Source organism: Ochotona curzoniae, unplaced genomic scaffold (assembly GCF_017591425.1).
Source record: "Ochotona curzoniae isolate NIBS_2020 unplaced genomic scaffold, NIBS_Ocur_1.0 contig_4612, whole genome shotgun sequence".
Classification (NCBI taxonomy): Eukaryota; Metazoa; Chordata; class Mammalia; order Lagomorpha; family Ochotonidae; genus Ochotona; species Ochotona curzoniae.
The window spans coordinates 5,088,519-5,114,948 of NW_024466343.1; the positions used below are offsets into that span (position 1 = coordinate 5,088,519).

The window sequence follows — 26,430 nt, forward strand, 5'->3', positions numbered from 1 at the left end:
TTTGTGTAGAAAATTGCTTCAGTCTTTTTAAGAAGACAAAAAGCCTATGAACAAAAAGATTTTTTTAAAAAAGTTTAGTGTGTCTCTTCTTTCCTGAAACTTAGAGAAAATAGGTATATGTAGTGTACTCTCAGTTTAAATCATTGTGTTTGGACAGAGTAATTGTTACTAGCCTAGGAACACATCCCATTACTTCAGAGGTTGGATTTCAGAATACAGACAATAGCAGAACCTGTTCATAAATGGGTAGTGTGTAAAAACTGTACTAGGGGCCTAACACGATAACATAGTGGCTAAGGTCCTTGTCTTGCATGCACTGGGATCCCATATGGAATCCAGTTCATGTCTGCTTCCCTTCCAGTTCCATACCTGTGGCCTGCGAAAGCAATTGAGGTTGGCCCAAGGGCTTGGGACCTGCAACTGTGTGGGAGACTCAGAGGAGAGTCCTGGCTTCTCGCTTCGGATCATTAGCTCCATCCGTTGCAGCCACTTATGGAATGAACCAGCTGAGAGAGGATCTTTCTCTCTTTATCTCCTTCTCTCTATATTTGCGTTTCTAATAAAAATAAATACATCTTAAAAAAAAGAAGAAAGAGAATGTACTAGGTGTGGTAGTACTAAGGAATGGGCCAGAGTGAGCCTAAGGGGACTTTTATACATTCCACAACATTATACCTTTTCTTCAATTTTTCAGTCAGTGGTTTAGACATAGGTGAAGAGGGCTCCGCTCATCAATATTTGAATATACTGCAGTTGAAAGGGCTAGAAAATAATTAAAAGATTCTGGAGTATCTTGGAGAATAAAGTTAGCTTGACATGCCAGAATAAATTTTGAAGTAACAGTAAAAGCATCTGATGAGATCAGCATAGTAGAGGAATATCATGAATATTAGTGGGTAACAAACTTTTTGAAGGAAGGTTGGGCATTTGGGTTCATGGTTATGCCATTGGTTGGATTGCAGCCATCTTATCTAAGAGGATTCAAGTTCTTGATCCAACTGTGATTCAGATTTCCTACTAACGCAGACACTGGCAGTAGGTGATGACTCAAATATCGGGATCCAGGCCACCCACATAGGAGACCTGAAATTAATATCAATCTCCTGGCTTCAGCGAGGCCCATTCCTTGTTGTCACGGGCATTTGGAGAGTGAACCGATGAATCAGCCCACCAATTCTCTGTCTTTGTTTCTTTCTTTATCTCTGTCTGGGAGGGAGAGAAACACAAAGAAAGGGGGAGAGAGAGTCACTGACTCACAAATGAAAAGAATAAACTTATTGGAAAGTACAGTACAAAATGCCAGTCTGGTTACAAAACAAAACATTGTCATTCCTGTTCTGAGATGGCCAACAGTACCCAGTTGTGCACTGTTCCAACCCTTGTAAAAAAAAATAATTAGGGTTAAAATCCTCTCCTTGAATGCACCAGGATCCCATATGGGCACCAGTTCTAACCCCATCAGCCCTGCTTCCCATCCAGCTTCCTGCTTGTGGCCTGGGAAAGCAGTTGAGGCTCCTGGGTGGGAGACCTGACAGAGGTTTCTGGCTCCTTGCTTCAGATCGGCTCAGCACTGGCCATTGCAGTCACTTGGGGAGTGAATCATCAGAAGGAATATCTTCCTAACTGTGTCTTCCTCTCTGTATATCTGACTTTGCAATAAAAATAAAGAATTAAAAAAATAATTAAAATAAAAATGCATTTGAGAGGCAAATGATTAGAATGGTGAATGAATTAAAAATAATGCTATGTGAGAACCTGTTAGAGTGACCAGGGATTCTTATTTCAAAGGAAAAGAAAATTAGTGTGAGTCTAACAGCTGTTCTTAAACATCTGAAGAACTATCATGTGGCAAAGGAATTGGCCTAGTTCTCTGTGGCAGAACACCACTCAGACATTAAAGACTCTTTTATCACATAAAATAGATGTATCCTTAGAAAAGTGTGCAAATCCATTTTATGTAAAGGAAATAATTTCAGCTATATTGAAAGGGTATTGCCATAAATCATATTGCCGTCATAGAGAATGTGACGAATCTTTTGATCATTGAACAATAATTCCTAAACATCTACTTTATGAATTTGATTTGGACCTGCTGATTTTTTGGAAAGAGCATAGATTAACAGGCCAGCTCTCAACATAGAAGTAGGTCAAAAAAATAAATTAAGCTAGCCAGGTGTTGCCATCAGAGGCTGAAATGAAAAGCCAGAAGCAAGCTGTGATGAATAGAAATTAAAATGTGAGGAATCCTGGAATAGAAAGTTAAATTGTATCTATATTCTATCTGTGCCTTTACACCTACTGGATTTGTTAAGTGATTCAAACTACTCCTCATTCCCTTAGCTGATGTCTCCTGCATCAAGTAATAGCAGCGGCTCTCTCTCACCTTCTTCATCCTCTGACTGCCTGATGAGCCGGGGAGGACCTGGCCGAAGCCATGTGGCAGCTCTACGGAGTCGTTTTGAGTTGGAATACGCTTTAAATGCAAGGTCCTATGCTGCCTGGAACCAAAGGTGAGTGGTCATCTAGCAACTGCCTTACCCTACAGCTGGATTCCAGGGACCAGCATGGTGGTATAGTGACAAGCTGCCACTTGGAACACTCACATCCCATTATTCTAATGCCTGGTTTAAGTCACAACTACTTGAGTTTTGAGCCAGTTCTCTTCTAATTCATCCTGGGAGGCAAAAGATGATGACTCAAGTGCTTGGGTCCCTGCCACACACGGAAGACCTGGATGGAGACAGTTCATTGTATTATATTCTAGTGCATGCCTAAACAGATTATGGAAAAATGTGATCATTTGATTCAATACCTACTTTACATTTGCAGTAGAATGGTATGGGTCTGGTGGAACCTGTTGGATGGTGTTGCCTTCAACACAGTCATCTTTGGAAGAAGAGTGTTTATTTCAGGGAAGCTGACCTTACTACAAATGTATCTAGAAACCTCTCTGGAAATTGTCAGCTTGTAAACTTCCTTGATGTCAGCAAGTATGTGTTCATCTGAGAGACTATTTTTTTAAGTGATTTAATGGCTAAGGAGTATTAGAAAGCAAATCTGATTAATAAAATGGGTGATAGAACTTGGTACAACCTCAGCACTTCGTGGGAAGGATAAACAATGAAGCCTCACTACAAAGTTGCGAGGTCTGTATTGCTTTCATGACTTCAAAGATAACCTGAAAGAGGAATTCTAAGTGGTTTTGGCAGATGCAACCTCATAGCTCAAGAGTATGGTCTCCCAAGGAAATAACTCCAGTTACAGTAATTCCTGAGTCCATATATTCTAATATATCTATTCATTTTCACTCACAGAAGTAGGAGGAGAAAACTCAAGTGCCATGATTTGTCCTGAGGAAAGTATATTATCTACTACTTAAAGAGTTAAAATAAAAAATACTTGATAGGATATGATGTCCACATTACCCACGTCATCCTCCCTCCCATTTGCAATGAGTAATTTCCCATACCCAAGACTCTCCAGTTTGGAAAAGCGGGTCAGGACAGGTCTCTAGAGTCTGGATAAATGTAAATCAAGGGCATCAGAGTGTGTTTTCAATGGCTCCCATTATCCAAAAGACACAACCACCAACTCACACAAGTAAACCTGCTATAAAATCACAGGACAAAGCTGTGGTAGAGGAGGCAGTTATCTTCCAGCAGCTTTCTGTGGTACAAATTCACTAGCTTCTAGATGACAAGTGAATAGAGTCCCTCGAGAGGACAGTCAGTGGTATTGGGTTTTAGTGCACACTTAGTACACTATGTTTCCAACTTGGCCAAAGGCAGCAAAGGTGCAAGACGCTGCTGGAACTGACATGAATTGAAACAAGGCATATCAGCTCATAGTGGCAAAACAATTTGTAGAATGTCACAATCACAAGGCAGGCCATTTGCCAATCAGTGAAGTCAAAGAACAGTCAATCTCACTTTTTACACTTCTTATAAAATGTTTCTTTGAAGATGTCAATAAGGATGTTCTCTAAATCACCCTATGCTAGGTGAATTAGAAATACAGTTAAGGTGGTGATTGATGGGGAGCAGAAGAAACAGATTCTTGTACTCAATTGTTTATAGTAGCACCATTCACAATAGATAAAAGATGGAAATGGCACAAACATTCATCAAAATAGGAATCAATAAATAAAATATGATAGCTATGCAATGGAATACTATTTAGCCTTGATGATGAGCTTTGAATGAATACGAAATAAAAGAACCAGATACAAAGGTCACATATTATATGATCATGTGTATATGATTATCCATAATAGGTGTAACAGGCATATTACAAAGAAAAAAATAATATACTCAGTGGCTTAAGCAATAGAAATGTATTTCCTCACAGCTCGTGAGACTACAAGTCTAAGATCAGGGTACCAGCCAGATTGAGTTCTTGTGAGGCTTCTCTTTCTGGCTTCTGAGAGTCCGCCTTTTCTCTATGTTCTCAGACGGCACAAAAAGAACTGTGGTATCTCTTCATCTTCTTATAAGGGCACCAGTCACTTTGGATCAGGGACCCACAATTATGGTTCATTTCGTCCTGATTACTTCTTCAAAGGCCCTGTCTGTTTTAGAGGGTGCCGCAGCTAAGCAAGTCAAATCACTGCTTGGGATACTTACACCCCATATCAGAAGGCCTGGGATGAAGTCTGCCCTCTAATTCCAACACAGTTTTTTATGAATATACCTGAGAATAAGCTAGTGAGGGTAGTTGTACTAGGATCCTGTCACCAACATGAGTGTCCCTAATGGAGCTCTAGACTCCTGGCTTTGGTTTGACTGGTATAACCATAACTGTTTTAGGCATGTTAGAAATGAGCTAAAAGATGAAAAATGCTCTCTCTCTCTCTCTCTTTCAAATAAATAAATAAACAAACAAACCCTATGGAGTAAAAGACATGAATGTTGAAATGGAGCCATAGTCCAATCCATAGCATAGAAAAATCCTTAAAAGCACAGAGCAGATTGAGGGAAAAATTAGGACTAACTGCTGAATGGCTATCAAAAGGCTAGTTAATGATAACAAAAAAGATTTTAATTAGGCAGCAGTACTGCTGATGAAATATTTTAATACACTAATTGCCACTGAATTGATCATCTTAAAATAATTAATTTTATGTTTGATGAACTTTACTTTAATGCAAGGAAAAAGCCAAAAATAAGCAAATGAATAAATCAGAAAAAGCAAAATTTTTTACTATGTTCCACATCTATAGAAGAGCTTTCTGTTTTCATGTCCCAGTGCCCAAATTATCTCTATCTCTCAGCTAATTGCAAAGATTCAAGAAGAAATACATCAACCATCTCTTTCTACAACACTTCTGTTAAATACTTTATCACAAATTGGAGGAAATCTAACTATAAGCATCTATCCATTTCTCATATGTGCAAAGCCTGATCTCATGGGAACATGCTCAAGCTCTGGCATTCCACTGGTGAGTCACATAGGAAAGTCTAATGTCAACAGGGAGAAAAAAAGATCCTTGATCTCCAGAGAAAGAATTGTTAAGTCACATAGCAAGGGATATTAAAAAACAATTTTCACAAATGAGATTGTGATTGACCTTTTTGAAATAAATTGCCTTTTCCTATCTAAGCAAATGTGGGTAGGGTCATGTTCCATTAAGATAAATGTTGCCATGAGCCTTTGTTCTGTATAGAGAGAAGGGAAAGCCATGCTGTATGCTGATGGATACTTCCTGAGGTTCACTGCAACTCAGGGAAAACCAGAGAAGCTTGGTTAAGAATCTCTGTGCTTCTACATGCCTGTATGTATGTCAGAATATTGCATTATGGGTCTTATTACACATGTGCACATACGCACATATATACACACACTATTGTCAAAGTAGCTGCTTTAGTTTCTTGAAGGTGGGGAAGAATACCTGCAGTTAGAAAAATTATTATACAATACATAAAATATTATACAGCTACTTTTTTGCCATATTTATTACTTTTCCTGGCCTAACTAGTGTTGCAGTTGCAGCAATGAAGAGATGGGAGGACTGAATCACGAAGCCTTTAATCTTTGGGATGTCATGAAGTTAAGTATCAGCAGCTTTGATTGATAACCAGGCAAACTGGACACAATGCTTTATTGGATTTCAGTGTCTCACATCATTTTATAAGGAGCACGTAGGGCAAGATTAGATTAAGTTTGGTCACATCACTGTCTTCTAGTTCCATCCCCTGTTCTTATTTTCTACTCATGGCTTTTAAAAATACTTCTTTGAACAGTCAGATTTTAATGTTTCTAAAGCAGTCCCTTGTGTTTTGTAGGCTTGAGACAAAAGTTTAGCTGATACACTGTAGAAACAGACAGATCCAAGTTTCAGCTTTGGCTTTGCCATTTAACCAGCTCAGTAGCCTTTCTTAACTTATTTAAATATTGTATGTAAAATACAGAAAATAGTACATCCCCTGGAATCATTATAACGAGGTAACAAAACTTCTCCCACTTTTAAGAATCGAGAGAGGTAGACCACTATTGATAAAAATAATAATAATAATAAGATATTTTTAGCTACTCCCTTCAATACTCATAAGGTTTTTATAGCCCTCCGACCCTCCAGAACTCTGATAAGCATTTGTCTAACTACTAAATGTAAGTTTGTCTTAACAGTTTAGCACATTCCCACATTTTTGCTCCAAGGGTGAATTGAAGTTCAGTTAGTTGTAAGATCCTTTCATTAAGTTCAGTGTTTATACTGCTTGGTATCTAACTTTAGGAATAAAGCATTAGGTAAGCTGTAACATGTACCAAGATAAAATCGTGTCTGTTTTATTCATTACCACACCCTGGGTATCCAGCAGTACAATTACTGAAAGTCAGTAAGTAATGAATATTTGTTTAGTAGATAAGGAATTGGATTAATTGGCTCAATGAATGGTAATTATTATTAACATGGGGCATAACTGGTGAACAGGCTTTAAATATTTTCTCTATTATCTTCACTAAATCACTATCTACTAAATGCTGAATGCCATTTTAAACATTTTGAATAGTCATTTATTTAATCCATGAGAAGCAGATATTCTTATTTTCATATATGAAAAAAAAAAAACTGAAGCTCAGGGAGGATAAGAAACTTCCCTAAGTTAAACAAAAGCAAGTCAGACACAGAGTTGGAATTCTCATCCAGAACTCACCAGTGCTTTCTGACTTTCCCTGCTGCAGCCATGTCACATTCCAGAAGCTTTCTATATTTTGCCAATAGTTGTAGCTGCTGGACTCCTTCCAATTTCTTCCGAAAGTTAATCAGAGACACAACTCAGCTATTCCCTCCAAGCCTGCCTTTTCAGTTCATGTGTATGAAGGCAGGGGAAGGAAGTGAGATGAGTAATCAATAGGTTCCTGAAGTCAAAGAGCCCAAGGAAATAAGAATTGATAAACCAAATGTAGCAAGGCTACGAGTTTAACAAGTTTCATGACAGCACTTCTCAGGTTTAGCTTCCCGTTGGATTCATCCAGGGGTGCTTTTACAAGTATCACTGCCCAAGATTAAGTAAACCAAATTCCAGGGGATGGCATCATGGCATCAAAATATTTTTAAAGTTTCTCAGGTGATCACGGTATGAGAAATCTGCTTTAAGAAATGCTATGATACTAACTAGCCAGCCACTCTGTGGAAATGGAATATGATTGGTAAGTGGAAGAGGAAGGTGACAGCACAGCTGGAATAACTACTGCAGCCCAAGAACTGATTTGCTGTATGATATTACTCAACAGTCCTTGCAATGTCTGGTAGCTTCTGACATGGCCCTTTCTAGTAACTCATTCCAATTATGTAATTAATGTATAGATTTTAGTGCAAAACAATGACTTTGAAACAGTGATAATGCTTATCAATATTGGCCTGGGGCACCTCAACAGTATCTTAAAAACGGCACATTTGTTTTCAGTTCTTCATTTTGAAGTTATAGCTTATAAGTTAAAGTCCTGGAAGGCTTGAGTTGATGAGGATTTTGGTTGTTTATTGCCATGTTTGCTTCTAATGATTATTTCTCCTTCATGGAATAATTTTTAAGATGGGAAATTGTGTCACAGTAACAGCAATTCGCTAGTTCCTCCCCAAGCCACAAATGGGTAAAACTCTTTGAGAAAGGCACTCTAGAAGATGTGCCTGTTTTAAAATGTTATGTGTCTCTAGATATATTTAGAAAACTAAGCATGTGGCACTTACTCTTCCCACAGGGTAGGAAATCTCTGATCTTGTACATGGATTACCATGTAAATTTAGAAGTGACAAAGCGATACACAACCTTTCAGATGTGAAAACCAATTAGTGTTTGTGTGGGTCTGGATTCTGCAAATAGAATGCGCTGACCTAGTTAGCTGTCCAGGAGAAAAAAAAGGCAGGGATCCAAGGTTTGGAACAGTAAAACAGAAACATTTCAAATTAATCTTTCACATTGTATAGTAGTTGATCAAAGGGTTTTTGTTTTTAAATAAAAAAAGCTTGTCTAGTGCACTAAGAAAATGATTCAGCTCTTGAAAGTTGAATATTACTTACAGCATTGAAGTTTTGTGTGGTTTTTCTGGGATAGAGAAAATGAGTAACGGAACAATGCCACGGAACTGATGCTCCTAATCAAATGCTACTTTCTACTCAAAGTTTCTCTTGATTCTCTGCTGTTTCCCTTGCCTACTCACCACAACCAGCAATTTAAACATATTCATGACCAACTTAACCTCTCATGCTTGCTGCTTACTCTCAGGACTTCTTTGTAGTTCCTTGCATCTCTTTTGAATACAGAGCTTTTAGTGACAAATATATACACACTGGAGTTGACCTCCAGTCCATATATCCCACCTTAACCATTTACTTCCAAGCATTTGTAGCACTGTATCTTTATCTTATCTCATGTTCCAACTCTCCAAACTTTAACTGGTATAACCCTCTATGGTCAATCTTACATATGTAGAGCTTTTATTATTTGCACCCAAATCTTCAATGATTCTTCTAAAATCAAATCAAATAGCTTTGACCTGGAGTCTGAAGCATCAGTGATACACATTTTATTGTATTTCCCAGTGGTTCTACCAGGGGTGGAGGTTATCATGTCCATGGACTTAAAAAGTCCATGAAATCGCTTGGTCTGGGCCTGTTGAGGAAAACATAGGCATGACTTGAAATTTAATAAATAAAGGCTAACTTATAAGCTAATAATGTTGTATGGCCCATGAAGGATGTTAGGAATACCCAAACGGTCCTGAGTAGAAAAAAGGTCCCCTATCCCACCACACTGTCACTCTCATAGTCTCAAATGCAACCTAGGGATTTGAGAATTTTGTAAAACATCATTTAGAAGTCTCAGTAACAAAGAAATGCTGCTGTTAATTTAGCTGATTTAGACCAGGTTGCATATAAACTAAAATTCAAAATTCAATGAAGTAGTCACAGGATGTGGTTAAGAACTTGCGTTTTCTAACATATTGGTCACTCAATACCTTGTCTATTAACTCCATAATGTTGTAAATTGTTGTTGATGATATGTTGTGGCTTTTCATTGGAGGGGATGATATTCTGCCAGCTCTATTTTCAGACCAGGGATGGTCTTCCCAAGAAGCTGTTGAATTTATCTGTACAATAAGATGCTGAACTCTATGCATGGTACATGCTTTCAATGAAGGAATCATGACTGGATTTGAACTGTCCTAGTGCAACAATGTGGAGGAATCCATCATGGGTGGAGGGCTTTTTGGAGGGGTTGGGAGAATCCCAGAGCCTATGAAACTGTGTCATAAAACAAAATTTAAAAAAGAAAGAAGGAGAAGAAACCAATTGTGAAGTTACCTAGCCTTCCTTCCTAGCTGATCTTCCATGATAGCTCTTTCTTATGTTGAAGAACCACATCTAGATAGATCCTTTTTGCTTTCTTTATTTTATTCCGTTGATATTCATATAATTGTGTGTTGATAGGCAATAATTTTAATTAAAGGAGCATTATCAAAAGGCTTTAGATGTCCCATCTTGACTACGATTAATTATTCTTGAATTTTTACTTCAGCGTATATTTTACAATTAGATTGCATTTTCCACAAAAATAGATGTTGATTATAGATGTTTATAGCCAAAGATTAATATTAAAAGATCTGATATATTTATGATAATTATTTATTTATTATTTTAAAAAGACATCTGGGGCAAGCCTTTGGAACAGAATTAAAATGCCACTCAGGATGCCAACATTCTACATGACAGCACCTGGGTTTGTACGCTGATTCCACTTATAGCTCCAGTTTTTTGCTAATGTGAATCCTGCAAAGTGGTGGACAATGGCTCAAATAGCTGGGTCCCTTTAGATGGAATTTCTGGCTCTCTGCTTACAACTAACTCATTCTCCGTCATCATAGACATGCTGGGAATGAATTAGCAGGTGGAGATCTATGTCTTTCCTGTTCTTTTCAAATTAAAATTAACGACTTAAAATTTTTATTGATTATAAAATTTTGAGATATTTTATTCTATTTCTCCTCTATCTTTTAAATGTGTCCCACATAATTGTTACTCTCATTATTATTGTTAAAACTTTATGAATTATGATTTGTTTGTAATCAATCCTTCTATTTTTACACTATCTTTTTTCTTTAGAATCCTACAATCCAACTACATTGAACATAAGTATGAATTAGACTTCATTTTTCTTGGTTGGAATTTATTGGAATTCTAGAATCTGGGGATTGGCATTTTCATAAATGCTTAATAATTCTAAGCCATTTACTCTCTGAATATATCTTTACAATGTTTTCTTTATTCTCTCTTTTAGAAATTATAGATGGGTTTTCATTTTATCCCCTCCCCTTACCGTTCTTTACTCCCTCCTCCTGCCCCCATGTACCACCTCCTTTGTCTAAATGTCCAAGAAGTGGAAAATCAGATCTCCCACATGTGTAGCAGGGACAGAAATACTTGCTCCATTATTTCCTGCCTCATAGAGTGCCCTGACTCACAGGGTGCACCTTAGCAAGACAGTGGAATGAAGAATGGATGCAGGATTCCCATTCAAGCATTCTGAAGTGGCATGCAATCACACCGATTGAGTTTGTCTTTAAAAAACCAGGACAAATGCTCACCCTATTGCATTTGTAATTCACTTCCTTTCTAATATTTATGTCATTTCCAGAAGTTGCATATCCTTTGCAATTATTTTGTCTGTTCTTGGGCATTTATCTCTGGCAATGTTTTTGCCTTCATTCGTTGTATGTTGCTTTTGATCTCACTGGTTGCTTAGGAACACTACTGATTCAGGACCACATTGAAACTTCAAATTAAAGTTTTAATGCAGTGTATGCAGTAATACGTAAGTCTCAAAATTTGCCTGTGTATGGAGTTATGCATGGATCCACTCAAGGTTATATTTTCTTTTCATGTTTCTTACTTTACCTGAAGCCAAGGATGAAATAGGCCATATATCTGTTGCATTTCCCTACGTAGAATAGATTTTACTTTTAGTGGTTCATTTTAGCTTGATGCTGGCGATTTGGAGCGTTTATCTTTCTGTAGTTGTTTTTTTTTTACCAGACCTCCCATCTTGGTTGGCTATATACTAACTCTCTCATATAGCCCACTTTAAACCAGCAAGGATCAGTATGAGAGCATAATTGCCTGATAGCTACCTGTAATTATAGTCTCAGCTGATCATTGGTTTCTATGGGACACTATGAACATCATTTGAGTAGATGTATCTTCACTCCGTTCTGCTGTTGTATCTGCAGGACTTATACAAATTCTGGTAAATGGTATGTGATAAATTCTATTTGTGATACAAATGGAAGGAAATCATAGTTTCCTACAAGCTTGCCTCTACTTCAATTCTCACAACACTATTGTGAAATATACCTCATGGTTTTCATTTTTCAGACTAAGCAAGCTGTTACCTAAATAATTGAAGTATTTTGCATGAAACTATGGATTTGAAAATGTAGTTAATATTTGAACCTAGACTTGTGTTTTGGTGTTTCTATTATATCATGCTGCTTCTGAAACTAGACTTTGTCAAATGTTTGAACCTACTTCGCAAATCATTAGGTTATAACCTCAGAGTTAGATGAAGGATAATCAGCAGAAAGCCATCCTAGGTATTGAACTATCTCCCAATGAAATTTTTTTCTAAGATTTATTTAGTTGGAAGTCAAAGTTACACACACACACACACACACACAAAGAGAGAAAGAATGAGAGAGAGACAGAGACACAGAGAGAGAGAGAGGAGAGGGAATTTTCTTTTAAGGTTTACTTATTTTTATTTCAAATACATTAACAGAGAGAGAAAGAGAGACAGAGAGAGAGAGAGAGAGAAAGGTCTTCTGTCCACTGTTCATTCTATAAATGGCCAGTCTGAAGCCAGGAGCTTCTTCCCAGTCTCCCACTTTGTTACATGGACACAAGCACTTGGGCCATCTGTTGTTTTCCCAGACACATTAGCAGGCAGCTGGATCAGAAATGAAGTAGCCAGAACTCTACCTGGTACTCATATCAGATGCTAGTGCCACAGCAGAGGTTTAACGCGCAATATCATGGCACCAAATCCTAGAGAGAGTGAGCTCTGTTTCACCCCTCAGAAAGACTCGACAGACAGGGCTGGGCCAGGCCAAGGAGCCGGGAGCTCCTTGCACCTCTCTAACGTAGGTTGCAATGCCCCAAACACTTGGACTATTCAGGGAGCGAGATTGAAAATGGAGCAGTGGGACATGAACTAGAATTCATACTGCATGTCAGCAATACAGGTGGAACCAATGAAGTTGGCCCTGCTAAAATTCTTCACATTTGCAATAGATCCTAGTGCAGTCTTAGTGTATGGGCAAAGTATTCCTTGATTGCAGAGACAATGTCCCTTTTCATTCTAATTGTGATACTAGTGCTTTAATTTTGCTTATAATTCCCAATGACCTAGTCAGCCACCTGAGCTGATATGCTCCTAATTTGAACCCAACAACTCTATATCAACATCCTTGTTCACCAACATGTCCTGAACCATCCTTGCCTCTCTAACATCCTCAATCATGTCTTTCAAAGTTAGTTTGACTCCCTGGCCACATTTATAAACATAAGACATGGAAGAAAAAAATGTCTACCTGGGGATTTTCCAGCTGGCAGTTGTGAACCAATTTTTAAGATAATGCCCATATTATTTTTGTCACTGTTATTATTATTTATCAAATTAAGTGCAATGTAAAGCTAAGGTTTTTTAATCCCTTCAAAAATCTATCATTTGCTTCAACTGTCAATTGCATTCACTGAAGACAGAGAAAGGGAAAGGGTGTGTGGGAGAATACCAACATTTGGGGACAACAAAGAGCCTAACTTTTTGGTAATGAGTTTCATGAGTTTTCTCATGTAGGAAATGAAGAGAAATACTGTCCTTTCTCATTCATATCCACAATAAGGGATTTTATATAGCTGATTCTATATAAAAATGATTTTAAGATCTGTCCATTTAGGAACACAACAAAAAGATGACATCTCTTGCTTTCTGAATATGTGTTTACTTAATCAGATTGTTGATTTTAAATGAAGTATCTCTAGATTTCCAAACAATCTTGATAGTAACTGGAGCATCACATTGGTACCCAGCCCACACTTCAGTGATACTTTCTAAGCTTGTATAAAGGGTTGTCTTATTAGTGCGGTGACTCCAGCCAAGCAACCTAAGCTTCCTAAGCCTTGCTCATTTTGTTTGTGTAATTAGCAGAATAAGATGGTGCTTGCCTAAACCTAGGGACAGGATACGTTTTTAGGATCATTATCATTTCTAGTAATATAATTTTTATGACATTTACTTGCTGAAGGTCAGTTATCAAGCTCATTAAAGGATCCGCAATGAGGAAATATAAAAGCCAAAGAAGAAAAGCTGAAATCTGAAGAAGTGCCATGATGCCGATCAGCTGCCTTTTATCTCTTTCTTTTGAAGCTCAAATCTTCTTGAGGTACACACAAATTTGTCTCATTAACAAAAGCATAAATGTCTTCATATCATGAGATATAGGGCTAAAAAGAAAAATTATGCTGAAGCTTGATGTGAGGATGTGAAAGTGCATGGTGTACCTATTGATGATGTCCCTGAATGTCACCTAATATACACAGAAAAATAAAGACAACGGAGAGAGGTCATACAGGAGAATAAAACTATTTACATGATGACACAGAAAACAAGCACCACCCTTTCTACTTACATAATATTCTTCATCAGAGCCTTGGCTGCTCTACCCAGGATAGTTGGAATATGTAAAAATCCCCACAGGCACACACAACACGTGAAAGCAAGACTATAAATCAATTGCTAGTGCCCTCAGTATTTCATGCTTCTAAAGTCTTATAAATCATCAAAACTGAGCACAACCTGAGCGGAAATGTCATGGAAGGCTCTGTGGAAGGCCTGCCTTTCAACTAATGTGGACCTAAAAGCAACCATGTTAGCAGCTGTTGGTTGCCTTGCTCTCCAGCGCCATCTAGTAGTTAGTTGAGAAAGCAGAGGGGACCTGCAGAGCTGCTGTCCGCAGTGCTGAGCGAGGCTCAGATTTCACATTGTACAAAGGCTTTCAGCCTCAAAGTTGAGAGGCATGCGAAAAATGTCAGTCCTTCCCTTGACTTTTAAAACCACCCTCAGTTTGAAACAGCTTTCTCCATGAAAAATGTCAAAGAAAGAACATCAAACAAAATATTTCGTTCAGAAGAGGAGGTGATGAAAAATGAGAAATTATTAAAAGAGAATGTAGGAGAATGCTACTTGTGTAAAATTGGCACCTTAAAAAAAAACCTTTAAGAACCTGAATTTACTGTCACTCATAAAAGATGTGCATGAAAAGAGTAGCGAGTGACATATTTAGGTTACAACATATCCACTTGGGAGATGGATTGAAATGCAGCCCTCAGTTTGGCTATTCTGGTGCTGTAATTCCTTATTCTTATCCATTCTTCAGCAGAGCTTGTTAGCAGCCCAACATGGGCTCACTCCTAACCAGAGTGCATGTCCCTCTTCAAGCATGCTGTAACACTAATTAACTAATTCCCAGCCACAGGACAGGAACCTGCAAAGATTCGCCTGGAGCAAACTGCTAAATAAATGGTGACAGATTTCTTGGTTTTCAATTAAGTGAAATGACATATTGGGCCAGCGAAAGGCTTGACTTCCTAATGACAGGGGTTTCATGAGTGTTTCATGTCTTGCAATGAAGAGAAAATCTCCATCCAAATACAAAAGGAGGGCCCAGCCCCTCTTGCGAGCACATCAAAGCTGCTGGAACCTGCCTTTGGCAGTTGTATTTGTGTACGACTGCTGAAAGTAAGCCTTAGTCCTTCAGGCTGCTTTGACACTGTTTCTACTATACTGCCATGTCTGAGAGGACACAGCACAGGGACCAAAGAGAGCAAGCGGCCTCATTAAATCCATACAGGTGGCAATGGCTCTTTGCAACAGCCCTGACTCCAGCTCCGGCTCCGCCCTGCTCCCGCCTGACTCCAGTGTTTGCGTTGCGAATTTCTTGCTGGCATGGCAACTGTTGCTATGTTTGCAGTAATAAGAAGTGGGTGATGCTGGTGTCTCTGTAATGATTCAGATACAAGAGCAATGATTTCTAAGTAGATTTCTGAAACGTCTCTTACAATGGCACTGCACAGTTTAACAGGTTTAATCCTTCATAGAGTTATTTTCCCCTTTTTTTCACCTTTAGAACCTTTCATGTGGACCAAATCTAACCTCCATGTAATGTATAAATGGCAGCATGCTTTTTTTGGCTTGCTAGTATTTAACATAAGACATCACATGTTTTAAAAATGCATTTTGTAAATCATTGTTTCTTACTGTTTCCTTGGAACCTATGCAATTAAGTCTTTTTCTTTTCATTCTTGTTCTAGAAGCCAATTTTATTTTATTTTTTATTACATTTCATTCTATGATACTGTTTTATAGGCTCTGAGGTTCCCCCAATTGAGTCTTGTTATTTAGTAACATTAACTAAAAAGCAATCCGAAAACACAATTAGGGAAGGAAGGAAATATTTCCTATGTTAACCTAAGTAGAATGAAAAAGACTCATCATTGATGTTTGTGATATTAGCAGATGTTTTAAATAACTCAATTGTAAACAAGTATGAAAAATTCACTAGTGGATATATGCTTGCTACCCTGAATCCTCTCCCCTGATGACAGAAAGAAAAAGGGAAATCTATTTTATTATCTATTTATTGGCTGTAACCATCCAGTATTATCTGTGCCACTGATTACTAATAGAGTAAAGCCACAGAGAGTATGATGTCGATAGCATCACAATGTGTACATGGTTGCTAATGTGAAGAGAAGGTGCATGATATGTTTTGATTACTTGTTATGCTCTAGACAGTATTGTGCATTTTGGTATGCCAGTCATAACACTGACTTAACACAACTCTTCTACGAGGTAGGAGTTATTTATCAGTATTCTACAAATGAGACAGCTGAGGCATGGAAAGGATAAATGACCTGCCCAAGGCTTTGCGACTAGTCGGCAGCAGGGCAAAGATCTGAGCCTAGATCTGTCTGATTTCACAGCCCATGATCTTTTTACTACTTGCTGAGCTGTTACAGTGTAAGACAAGAGAGCTGCTCTCATACTAAACAGCTAAGTGTCACAGGCAAATCCCTTCCTTGCCATCAGCTTTAGGATTCTCATCTAAAATGAGGCAGGTGAATTGAGATGCTTGCCACTAAAGGTGTAGCTCACAGACAAGTGACTTTGGCATCACGGAAAAGTTTATGAGGAATGCAGAATCCCAGACTCTACACCAGTAAGACAAGATCCTAATGGGTGCCTTGTAGATAGGTGTTAAAATTGAGGAAGCACAAGAAGCCAATATCAGTGGAGTCTGTAGCTCTCGTATATTTAAAAGGCTACTCCTCCTTGTCTCTTTCTAAAGAGACTCCTCCAGAATCATTAACCTCGCCCCACAAACAATGCTAATTCTCTCTTACTTGATGGAAATACTGAAGTCTTCTCATAAAAAGATTTATCTGCTTTAATTCACTTTCCACTCTCTGCTTAGTATTACATCTGTGTTGAGTGAGTTCCCTGAAATAATTTTATATGTCCAATTCCAACTGACACAGTACATTAAATTAAAGAAAATATACTGAACAGAATTCTCAACAAATCAATACCTTATTTTAGTTACTGGTATCATATAGTGTTCTGATTACAAAATCTGCATAAATAGATATTCCAAGGCAATTGTAACCACATATTCTTGAAATTTAGGCCCAAAGAAGCTTGCAGTCAGTACACATGGTAAAATCAGTTTTCAGATTTCTTCATCCACACCCCCTCCAGCTTTCTATCACACAAAGACATGAAGTATTCAGTTGACATAAAACTCAACCCCCAAATCTCTGTCTCTAGAAAATCCTTCTATACAAATGGTTGGACATATGTCATTTTTGTTGTTATCATTTCCTATTCATATGTCATTTGTTGCATAATTTTTGTATATCATTTGTTCCATAATATACACTTTATATACAACACACACTGAACATTGCTTGAGGCCAGATACTGTACCTTTCATCTTTGCATTAATACAATGCTTGAGACATAGTCTGGGGTAATACATGTATACTGAATGAAAGAATGAATAGCTCAATTCATACAAACGTTTCTAATCCAAGTCTCTTTTTACATTAAGTTATTTCTTGTTCTCTTTCTCGTTAAGGTGATTTGTTAGCGCCAAAACATGTAGAAGCACAGTTCTCTGGTGAAATTTAAGAGTCACTTGTTTAAGAATACCCAGAAGGTATTCTTATTTTCTCCATTTTATAAAATGGAGAGAAAAATGAGGCTCCCCAAAATTATGTGGTAAACTGCTGAGGCAAAATTTGAACCTAGTTAGAATGGTTGTAGATTTGGGAATTCTAAACAAAGGGCAGAGAGAAAAGCTTCTTACAAGAGGTCAAGGTAGGAGGAACCACTCAGACCAGCGGGCCAGAGGATGACCAGTAACAGTCCTGCAGAGCTGTGGTATGGGAAATGATAAGCAGCTGGTGGATACTCACTGTGAACCATTGGTGGGACCTGGCCCATGTCAGGGGTCTGTTAGAAGAAGGGCATGATTGCTGATAATGGATATGGGACTCGGTGTGTTATACTCGAATCAAGACATGGATGACTATTTGAATCCTAGTTCTGTCTTCTAGGGCAATAGAAATGTGGACCTTCATTTACTAAAATAGACAGAGGTATTACCCTGAGTTTTGCAAGAGCATATATATAAGAACACTTAAAAATCATCCCTGAGAAATTTGTGTTATTTTGTTGTAATGATAAATGTCCCCTATTTAATAGTTCTACTGAGACATAAAAACACATTTCCAAGGCTGAGAAAAGCAGGCTGCTGTCTGCCTGGAATTCAAGAGCCTCCTCCAGGCATTCTCTCCCTTTTATCACTTATTCTCTTTGAGATAGTAGGACACTCCTTTTTCCTCATTAAATAGCAGCTTTACCCATAAATTTCTCATGGATTTTCCTTACCTATTTACACTATCTGATTGTCAAATTCAACAATGCTGACCATTCCTCAGTCAAGTTGCCATTTTGATTAATACAGGCATTTCTGCAATGTTTACTACCCAGCAGCTATTTACATGAAAATGACAGAAATCAGAAGAAATGACTTGAGGTTTTCGGTTTTTCTATATAAGCAATGAAAAGAAAACGGTAGCTAATTATGAATGTGCCAGCTAAATGGTAGAGTAATATAGGAAAATGGAAAAGATGTAAAATGCTTGAGAAATACTAAATATAAACATACTGATTTTATGCACATGAACACTTTTCATTCTACTTTCAATTTCCTTTATTGTTCAAAGCAACATGAGCCTTACTTTTTTTCTTCAGTAACATTTTATCAAACCAACATAAAGAAAAATAAATTGTAAGATCATTAAATAAACAAAACATGATGAAAAATACCATGTTAAGATATGGCTTGCTATTACTAGCATATCCCATGTGTTAAGGAGTACAGAGTGACAATGAAATTTGCCTATAGGCTACTTTCAAATATTAAGTGCTCTGAATTTCTAAGCCTTTAATAATTTTTAGCTATTTTTCTTTTTCTTTCTTTTGTTTTTTTTTTTGTAAAGATTTATTTATTTATTGGAAAGTCAGATATACAGAGAGGAAAAGAGACAGAGAGGAAGATCTTCCGTCCCATGATTCACTACCCAAGTTGAGCATAATGGCCAATGCTATGCCGATCTGAAGCCAGGAGCCAGGAACTTCTTCCGGGTCTCCCGTGTGGGTGCAGGGTCCCAAGGCTCTGGGTCATCCTCGACTGCTTTCCCAAGCCACAAGCAGGGAGCTGCATGGGAAGTGGAGCTGCCGAGATTAGAACCAGCGCTGATATGGGATCCCAGGCGCGTTCAAGGCGAGGACTTTAGCCGCTAGGCCACGCCGCCGGGCCCAAGCTATTTTTCTTTTTTAAACAGTAGGCAATTCTAAGACTACTAGAAAAGTTTAGCCACATTATTCATCCTCAATTGTTACTTTGTAATGTCTGTACCATTCATGATCATCAGTTACCACCTTAAAAAAAAAGCTTAGAAAGAAAAAAAGAAATCACTGAGCAATTATCAAGTTTCTTGATTTTTTAAAAAATTGAGGCCAATAGAATTAAGCCAGCACTGTATTTGTTCAAAACTGCAAAGATGTATGCCTTTCATTTGGTTATCCACTTCAAATTTTAGGTATATATTTATACATATAAACTTGAACATTATGTAAAATTAAATTGAATTGAAAAAATTCTGAAGTGAATCAACCAAATCATGAATATATTCTGGACTATTACCAGTTATGCAGCACAATGTCTGGTTCTTGTAGCCACAGACCATCAGTATTTTGATAGCTAGCTTATCAATCTTGATCAAGTGAATGCATGTTTTTTTCCTGTGACTAACATTTCTGACATTTTATTTATTTAAAGAATTGAAAATATCTCATTTAAAAATACAATGCATGTATATTTCCTATCACAACTCCAGCCTTACCTGATTACATCACTCCTTCTCTAGGGTATGCAGCAGGAGATACCATTCCTGTAACATTTATTAAGTTTCCATGTTCCATATCGTATAGTAAACATTGGAAACACAATGATAGATTTAGCTATCTTCCCAGTCCTTGGGGAATCCACAATCTAGTTTGGGGGCCAGAAAAGCAAAGAGGAAGATAGGTACTGAGCCAGGGAGGAGCTATCCTAGAAACCTGAAAAAAACAGTTGAAGCTATGGAAGCTTCCTCAAGTCAAATATTTAACTTGGGGCCTGGCGGTATGGCCTAGCAGTTTAAGTCCTCGCCTGGAACGCAACGGGATCACATATGGGCACCAGTTCTGATCCCGGCAGCCCTGCTTCCCATCCAGCTCCCTGCTTATGGCTTGGGAAAACAGTCGGGGATGGCACCCTGCACCCATGTGGGAGACATGGAAGAGCTCCTGGCTCCTGGCTACCGATTGGTGCAGCACTGGCTATTGCTGTCACATGGGGAGTGAGTCATCGGACAGAAAATCTCCCTCTCTGTCTCCTCTGATTTTCCAATAAAAATAAATAAATCTTAAAAAAATTAACTTGAATCTGAAAGAATTAACCAAGCACACAAGGGAAGAAAAAGACATATCTGTGAAAGGAAGTAGCCGTGACTAAGACAGAGATGAGATCCCAGATGATATATTTGGGGAACAGCAGGGAAAATTATATGTGGCTAGAGCAGAAAATATGGGTAAGGTTTGAAATGAACAGCAGTAGAAATAAGAGAGGAACAGCAATACAAATGAATTCTGTATCCAAGGAAAACTGAAAGGAACAGAATAGCTTTCTTTAACACCTTAGAATTTCCAGTTGGGCATTTGCAAGGATCTGGATGTGACAGGACAGAGCCACAGATAACTTCGATGAGACTCTACTGGAACATGACTAAATTCCAAGTCACCTGCCTGAACATGATTGCTCGCATTGTGTTAATGAATTCTCATAAGGTCCCAAGTGGAGATCATTAAAATGTGCCAAAGCAGATGAGATCTGAGTGGCATAGACACAGTAAAATTGCACGCTTTGCTTCCTTGGAACTGCACAAGCCAGCAGCACTATAGGTTCTTCACACTCAGTAATCTACATTGATGACATAGAAAAGATCATCTGTTTATACAATGGTCTCTTTAAATGGTGACAATAGTAAAAGTTCTGAGGACTTGGCAATATGATAAAGAAAAATAAATTGACTCAACAAATGCCTACAACTTATAGTTTTTAATCCTACGTTGAAAGGTGGATGATGGCACCTACTGTGTTAACTGCCCAGCATATCAGCTACATGCCTTATTCTCCATGATAGGAATTTCTACTCTCAAACAGTACCCATCTGCCTACAACAGTGTTAGACATTGTAGTTACTCAACAAAAGGCCATTGGGGAAAAAAAAAAGACACCTACCACTGACAGGGTGCTATTCACACTGATCCGTCTTCATCATTGGCTGCTTCAAACTGGAACCCCCTTTGCCATGCCTTGCTCTAATGAGAAAACATTCATTTTTAAAATGTGTTAAGATAGAGAATACCAGGTAAGCACTTAAATTTTGTCTTTTGTGCTTCAGGGCAAGGTAAACGGTTCACCATGGGAAACCGCAGATTTTTGTCATCTCTCTAGTATTTCTCCTGAGGAGACATTTGAAGAAGAAAACACACTGAGTTCTGTAAAGTCAATTCTAGATTTGGACTGTTAAAACCTTTTTGTGTTTTTTTTTTTATTGTTTGTTCAGCAAGTGCTGTTGGTATGGCCTGAGCATGAGGCAGAGGTGGGTGAGATGACTAATTGGTTACGAATACAGACCAGAGGTCCCCTGTGCTTTTTCCATTCATTCACTCAACTGACATCTATTGAGCAGTTATATTGGGATTTGGACATATGCTGAGGCCACCTGCCTGTCATCAATGACAAATAATTTAATCAGTGCACTAAGTTCTCTTGCCAGAGTGAGTCCAAGGAAAGAGAGAAGCACAAGTGCATCAGTGGGAGCTGAAGATCTAATGGCAACACTCTTTGCAATGCTCCATCAGGAGAATTGAGCTACACAGCAGGTGCATCCCTCTTGAGTCTCATGCTCACCTACCAAAAAGTGTTCATTCTTATGGCAGGAGTTGTTCCTTTTCCTTCCTTCTTCTCCTCTTCCTTTTTCCTCCACACCAAACCCAAGCAAGTCTTCATTATTCAGAGGCAGCTGTTGCTAAGACGTGGGAGTGTTAAATGTTTAACATCTTGTCACTTGCGCTTCTGATGGAGTTATCCCTTTTGTTTCAGAGTTTCATGTTTAGGGGTTGAAAAGCTGGATTGATGAGCATTACCAGAGAGAAATATTTTTTGAACAGTAAGTGAAGCTGATGACACATTACTTTACAGTTTAGTGAAATTCAGCAAATCTAATTCTATTATCCTGTCAAAGTTTCACCAAAAAGGAAACCTGAAAGCATATTTTAGATGAATCTTTAGAGATACCAGAAACCACACCACATCTGCAAAAATCAGATGCATCTGCTGCTGACAGACCATTGTTTTTCTATAGACTGAGAGGAGTTAATAATCTTCCAACAACTAATTCAAAAGTTGTCTTTGGTGCTGCAGTGCCAGCGTCACTTTCCTTGAAAAGATTGTCAGACAACAAAAGATAACCATGTTTTTCAAATCAAAAGCTTTCAGAGTTTACATAGCTGGATATACCCAGACATACAAAAATAGAAGTTTTCTTTATGAATCATATAACAGAGAACTGAAATGCAGGTTTTATAGAGCATTTAAAACAAGACCACTTATGCTCTTGTTTATTTTCACAATCAAGCATGAGATACGATCTAATAAATGCATCTGACCAAAATTCCAGAAGCAATTGTTTTATAGCATTTTCCTATAACTATATGAATTTCTCAGAAGCTCACAAGCTGACAATGTGAAAGGGTTTTGCAATGCAATCAACAATTGGTGTGACTATATATTTATATCTGTACAAAGATGCCTGCTACTTAGGGGCAGACTAAAGATAAAAACATTTGAAGCAATGGTTTGTTTCAATAGAAACTGCTGTTTTTCTCAGTACTGTATAATGCTCATTCATGAAAGAAGGAAATTCTCAACAGAACTTGTGGAGAATTTCCTTTTGAGTGTGGCTATATATTTACATACACATTTATACACATATATATGTATTTTATATACAAGTATAATCTAATTTAATATTTCCAAAAACCTGAAAGGTAGAAATAATACCCATTACGAAAATAGAACTTGTCAAAATGGTGAGGAAAAATGTTGAAAGTATCAAGAAGGAAACTGGTCTATATTAACCCAAAATTCATATGTATTCTTTTCAAGACAGTATAAGAAATTTTGCTAGAGACTTCATAGGAAAAATGGTCAAAGGGTTTTTTAAATTATTATTCACATATGTTTATGGGTTGAATTCTATCTCCCAAAAAACTGATGAATTAAATACCTAAATCCCTGGACCTCGAAATAAAATGCTATTTGTAGACAGAATGTTGTAGTTGTTGAAAGTTAATATTGGAATAGGATAATTCAGTATGGTGTGTATTCTTATAAAGAGGAAAGAGACATCTAGAAGAATGCCATGTGAAATTGATGGAGGTAAAGTTTATGGTGATGCATCCCTAAAACAAATGCCAAGGATTGTCATCACTAGAGGCCAGGAGAGAGGTATGGAACAGATCGTTCCCAGCAAACGTCAGAAGGAGATAACGCTGCTGACATCTTGACTTTGGATTTCTAGCATCAAAATATGCCAGGGTATAAATTTACACAGTTCAAATTCACCAAGTTCTTGTAACTTTATTCCAACATTCCTAGGAAATAAACACAGAAGATAAAATTTCCTAGATATTGGGGAGAAAAAAGCTTGAGACTAAATGTCAACACATTTCACAAGAATGATGGTCATGTGTTATTCTACCGTTATCATTCTGTCCACATCTTCCTCATTGAGACTTATCTAGCTTTTACATTTTATTTTTGGTATCTCAAAATAAATATAAAGGCAGGACCAGCTAAAGTTATAGTGACATTCTAAGAATTGATAATGCCCACATATATCACCAAGATGGCAGAAATAGGTATGCTGTTTATAGTTTTTGTACTGGTTGCTGCTAGCAACCAATCCTACAAAAGACACAAGTCTAATTAGGACTGAAGTCAGGAAAAGATTGCAAGTAACCACATCAGACCGAGCTCAACTTAAGCAGGTGTCCAGATCTTGTTGTAGAAAGTCATAAGGGGATTGTGGTTGAAGGGAATCAGGCGTAACAGGTGAGGCATGGAGACTACACCCTGATTGAAAGAATTAGATTCTAAATCTCAGAGGGACATTCAAAATCAAAGAAAATCTATGATAGAATTTAAGGAAAATGCTACGATTTTAGTTTCAAAAGTCTAATGCTCCTCAATTGCCTCGTTTTAAAAAGTCTAATCAACATTTAATTTAAAATAGAAAAAAGCTAAAGTTAACACATAGAGCCAATTGACTCTTATTCTCCAAGATTTTGAATTTTGACTCAGCAGGAAGAAAGGAAGTTGAGTTTGTGAAGAACAGAGAGAGTAGAACTGATGTCTACAGGGCCTGGCTAGAGTAGCAGCAATGGCCATGTGATTAAGGCATCCAACTTGAAATCCAAAGCAGTCTCAAACTCGCTTCAGAAGTTGGTATCATCTTTTCCATCTTTTCATAGACTCCTTTTCTAGAAAAATCTCCCCCTTACTGTGGCATTGTCCAAACCTACTAGTTAAATGGTATGCCTATGGGGTCGCTTAACAAATGGAGGAGACTGAAGGCAAAAGAAAAAATTAGCCATTTATTGGTGAACCCATCATCCAGGGGTTCCTAAACTGGAACTGGGCTGACAAGGTGGATCCCAAGCAACAATCATGCATAATTCCAAAGATTACAGCTTTAGTAATTCAATAATGAGAAAAACCCGACCCTTTATTTTTGGTCTAAAATTCCCCATTGGTGGGAAAGATGGCTAAATTTGAACACAAATGACATAATATTGCTATTCATTCATTCACTCACTTTTTTGTTCAATAACTATGTACTGGAATGTAGAGGTCTCCTAATTTCCAAATATTTTGCCAATTTCTGAAAATAAAGGCAAAATTAAGACATGACTCCAGTTAATTAAGTGATAGAATAGAGATTAGAGCCAAGTCCTGATTCTGTGTGGCAAACAGTGAAACTGAAGTACATTGGAATTAAAGCTTGTCCTTGTGAAGCAAGGAGCAATAGGTGATGAGTTTAAAGAGCTGCACCCAGCCTACTGCTGTGAGTTCCACTGTACACTCTATTCCTGTGAACAGTGGCACCTCAGCTACAGGAGGCCTGGTGAGCTGATAAGATCATCTCTATAATTTTGCTGAAGAGGACCTTGATTAAAAACAGGCTGCCTTGTGTTAGACAAATCAGAATGAAAATCAACTGTGCTATGTTTACAATGGAAATGTGCAGTCAGAGAGAGTATTACCCATTGCAAAGGATAGCATGGCCTCAACTTTGTAAATGAAGATGGAAGTACATATTCCCCATAGTTGCTTAAAACATTTTCTTTCTCCAGTGCTAATTACAGATATACCCTACCATTCCCACTCATTATTCCTAACTCTTGTTGTGACAGGTTAAGAGGTTATTTCTGGAATGTTTCAATGTTTGAGTATTCTACCTCAGTGAAATGTCCTTATTGTTAATTCACACATGATCTTAGTTTATGTTTCCAGAAACCTTTCTCCAAATATGATAAACATCTAAAGAAATATTTACAGTGCATTTACTCATGAGCAGAATTACAAAGAGTTACAAAACAAAAACATCTCCAGCTTTATTGATGGAAATTTTTATAGCTTACCTCCTATTCCAGCAGATGCTATTTATTATTGTGTACCACAGGACTCATTCTAAACATCTGTGGACACATACTGCATGTAAAGCTTTTGTAGGGGTAATTCTTTCAAAGAAGGTTAATAAAGTTAATCCCATTTTGCAGATGGGACTAGAAGACAACTGGTTTACCGTTTGATTTCAGGTCAGATAGTAAATCAGTGCCTTATTAGCATTCATTAGAACTTTCACTCCATTCAATTTCAAACTAAGCTTCTTCCCTAAGGCATTTAATCAACCTTAAAAATAATCTGGCTTCTACTCTTAGTGCACATCTTCAAACAGTTGAGCCCCTACCGAAGCAAAGGTGGCTAGTGGTACAAGACTTGCACAGGAAATGTTAACTGGGTCAACTGAGCCAGTACTTGGAAAATAGATTAGGACTAACCTTTAATAGCAGTCATTAGTAATACTGACATTTATGAAGGTCTCCATATATTTCAACCCTATGTTGAGCATTTTGTATGATC

At 37.7% G+C, this 26,430-nt stretch overlaps 1 protein-coding gene across 1 annotated transcript in view; it reads left to right on the top strand.

Moving 5' to 3' along the window:
- LOC121161044 (serine/threonine-protein kinase TNNI3K) overlaps positions 1-26,430 on the top strand; it is a 265,903-nt gene that overhangs the window by 209,500 nt on the left and 29,973 nt on the right. The window contains exon 23 of the mRNA XM_040987283.1: positions 2,341-2,510. Coding sequence (XP_040843217.1) covers positions 2,341-2,510 — 170 coding nt within the window. The remainder of the gene's footprint in view (positions 1-2,340; positions 2,511-26,430) is intronic.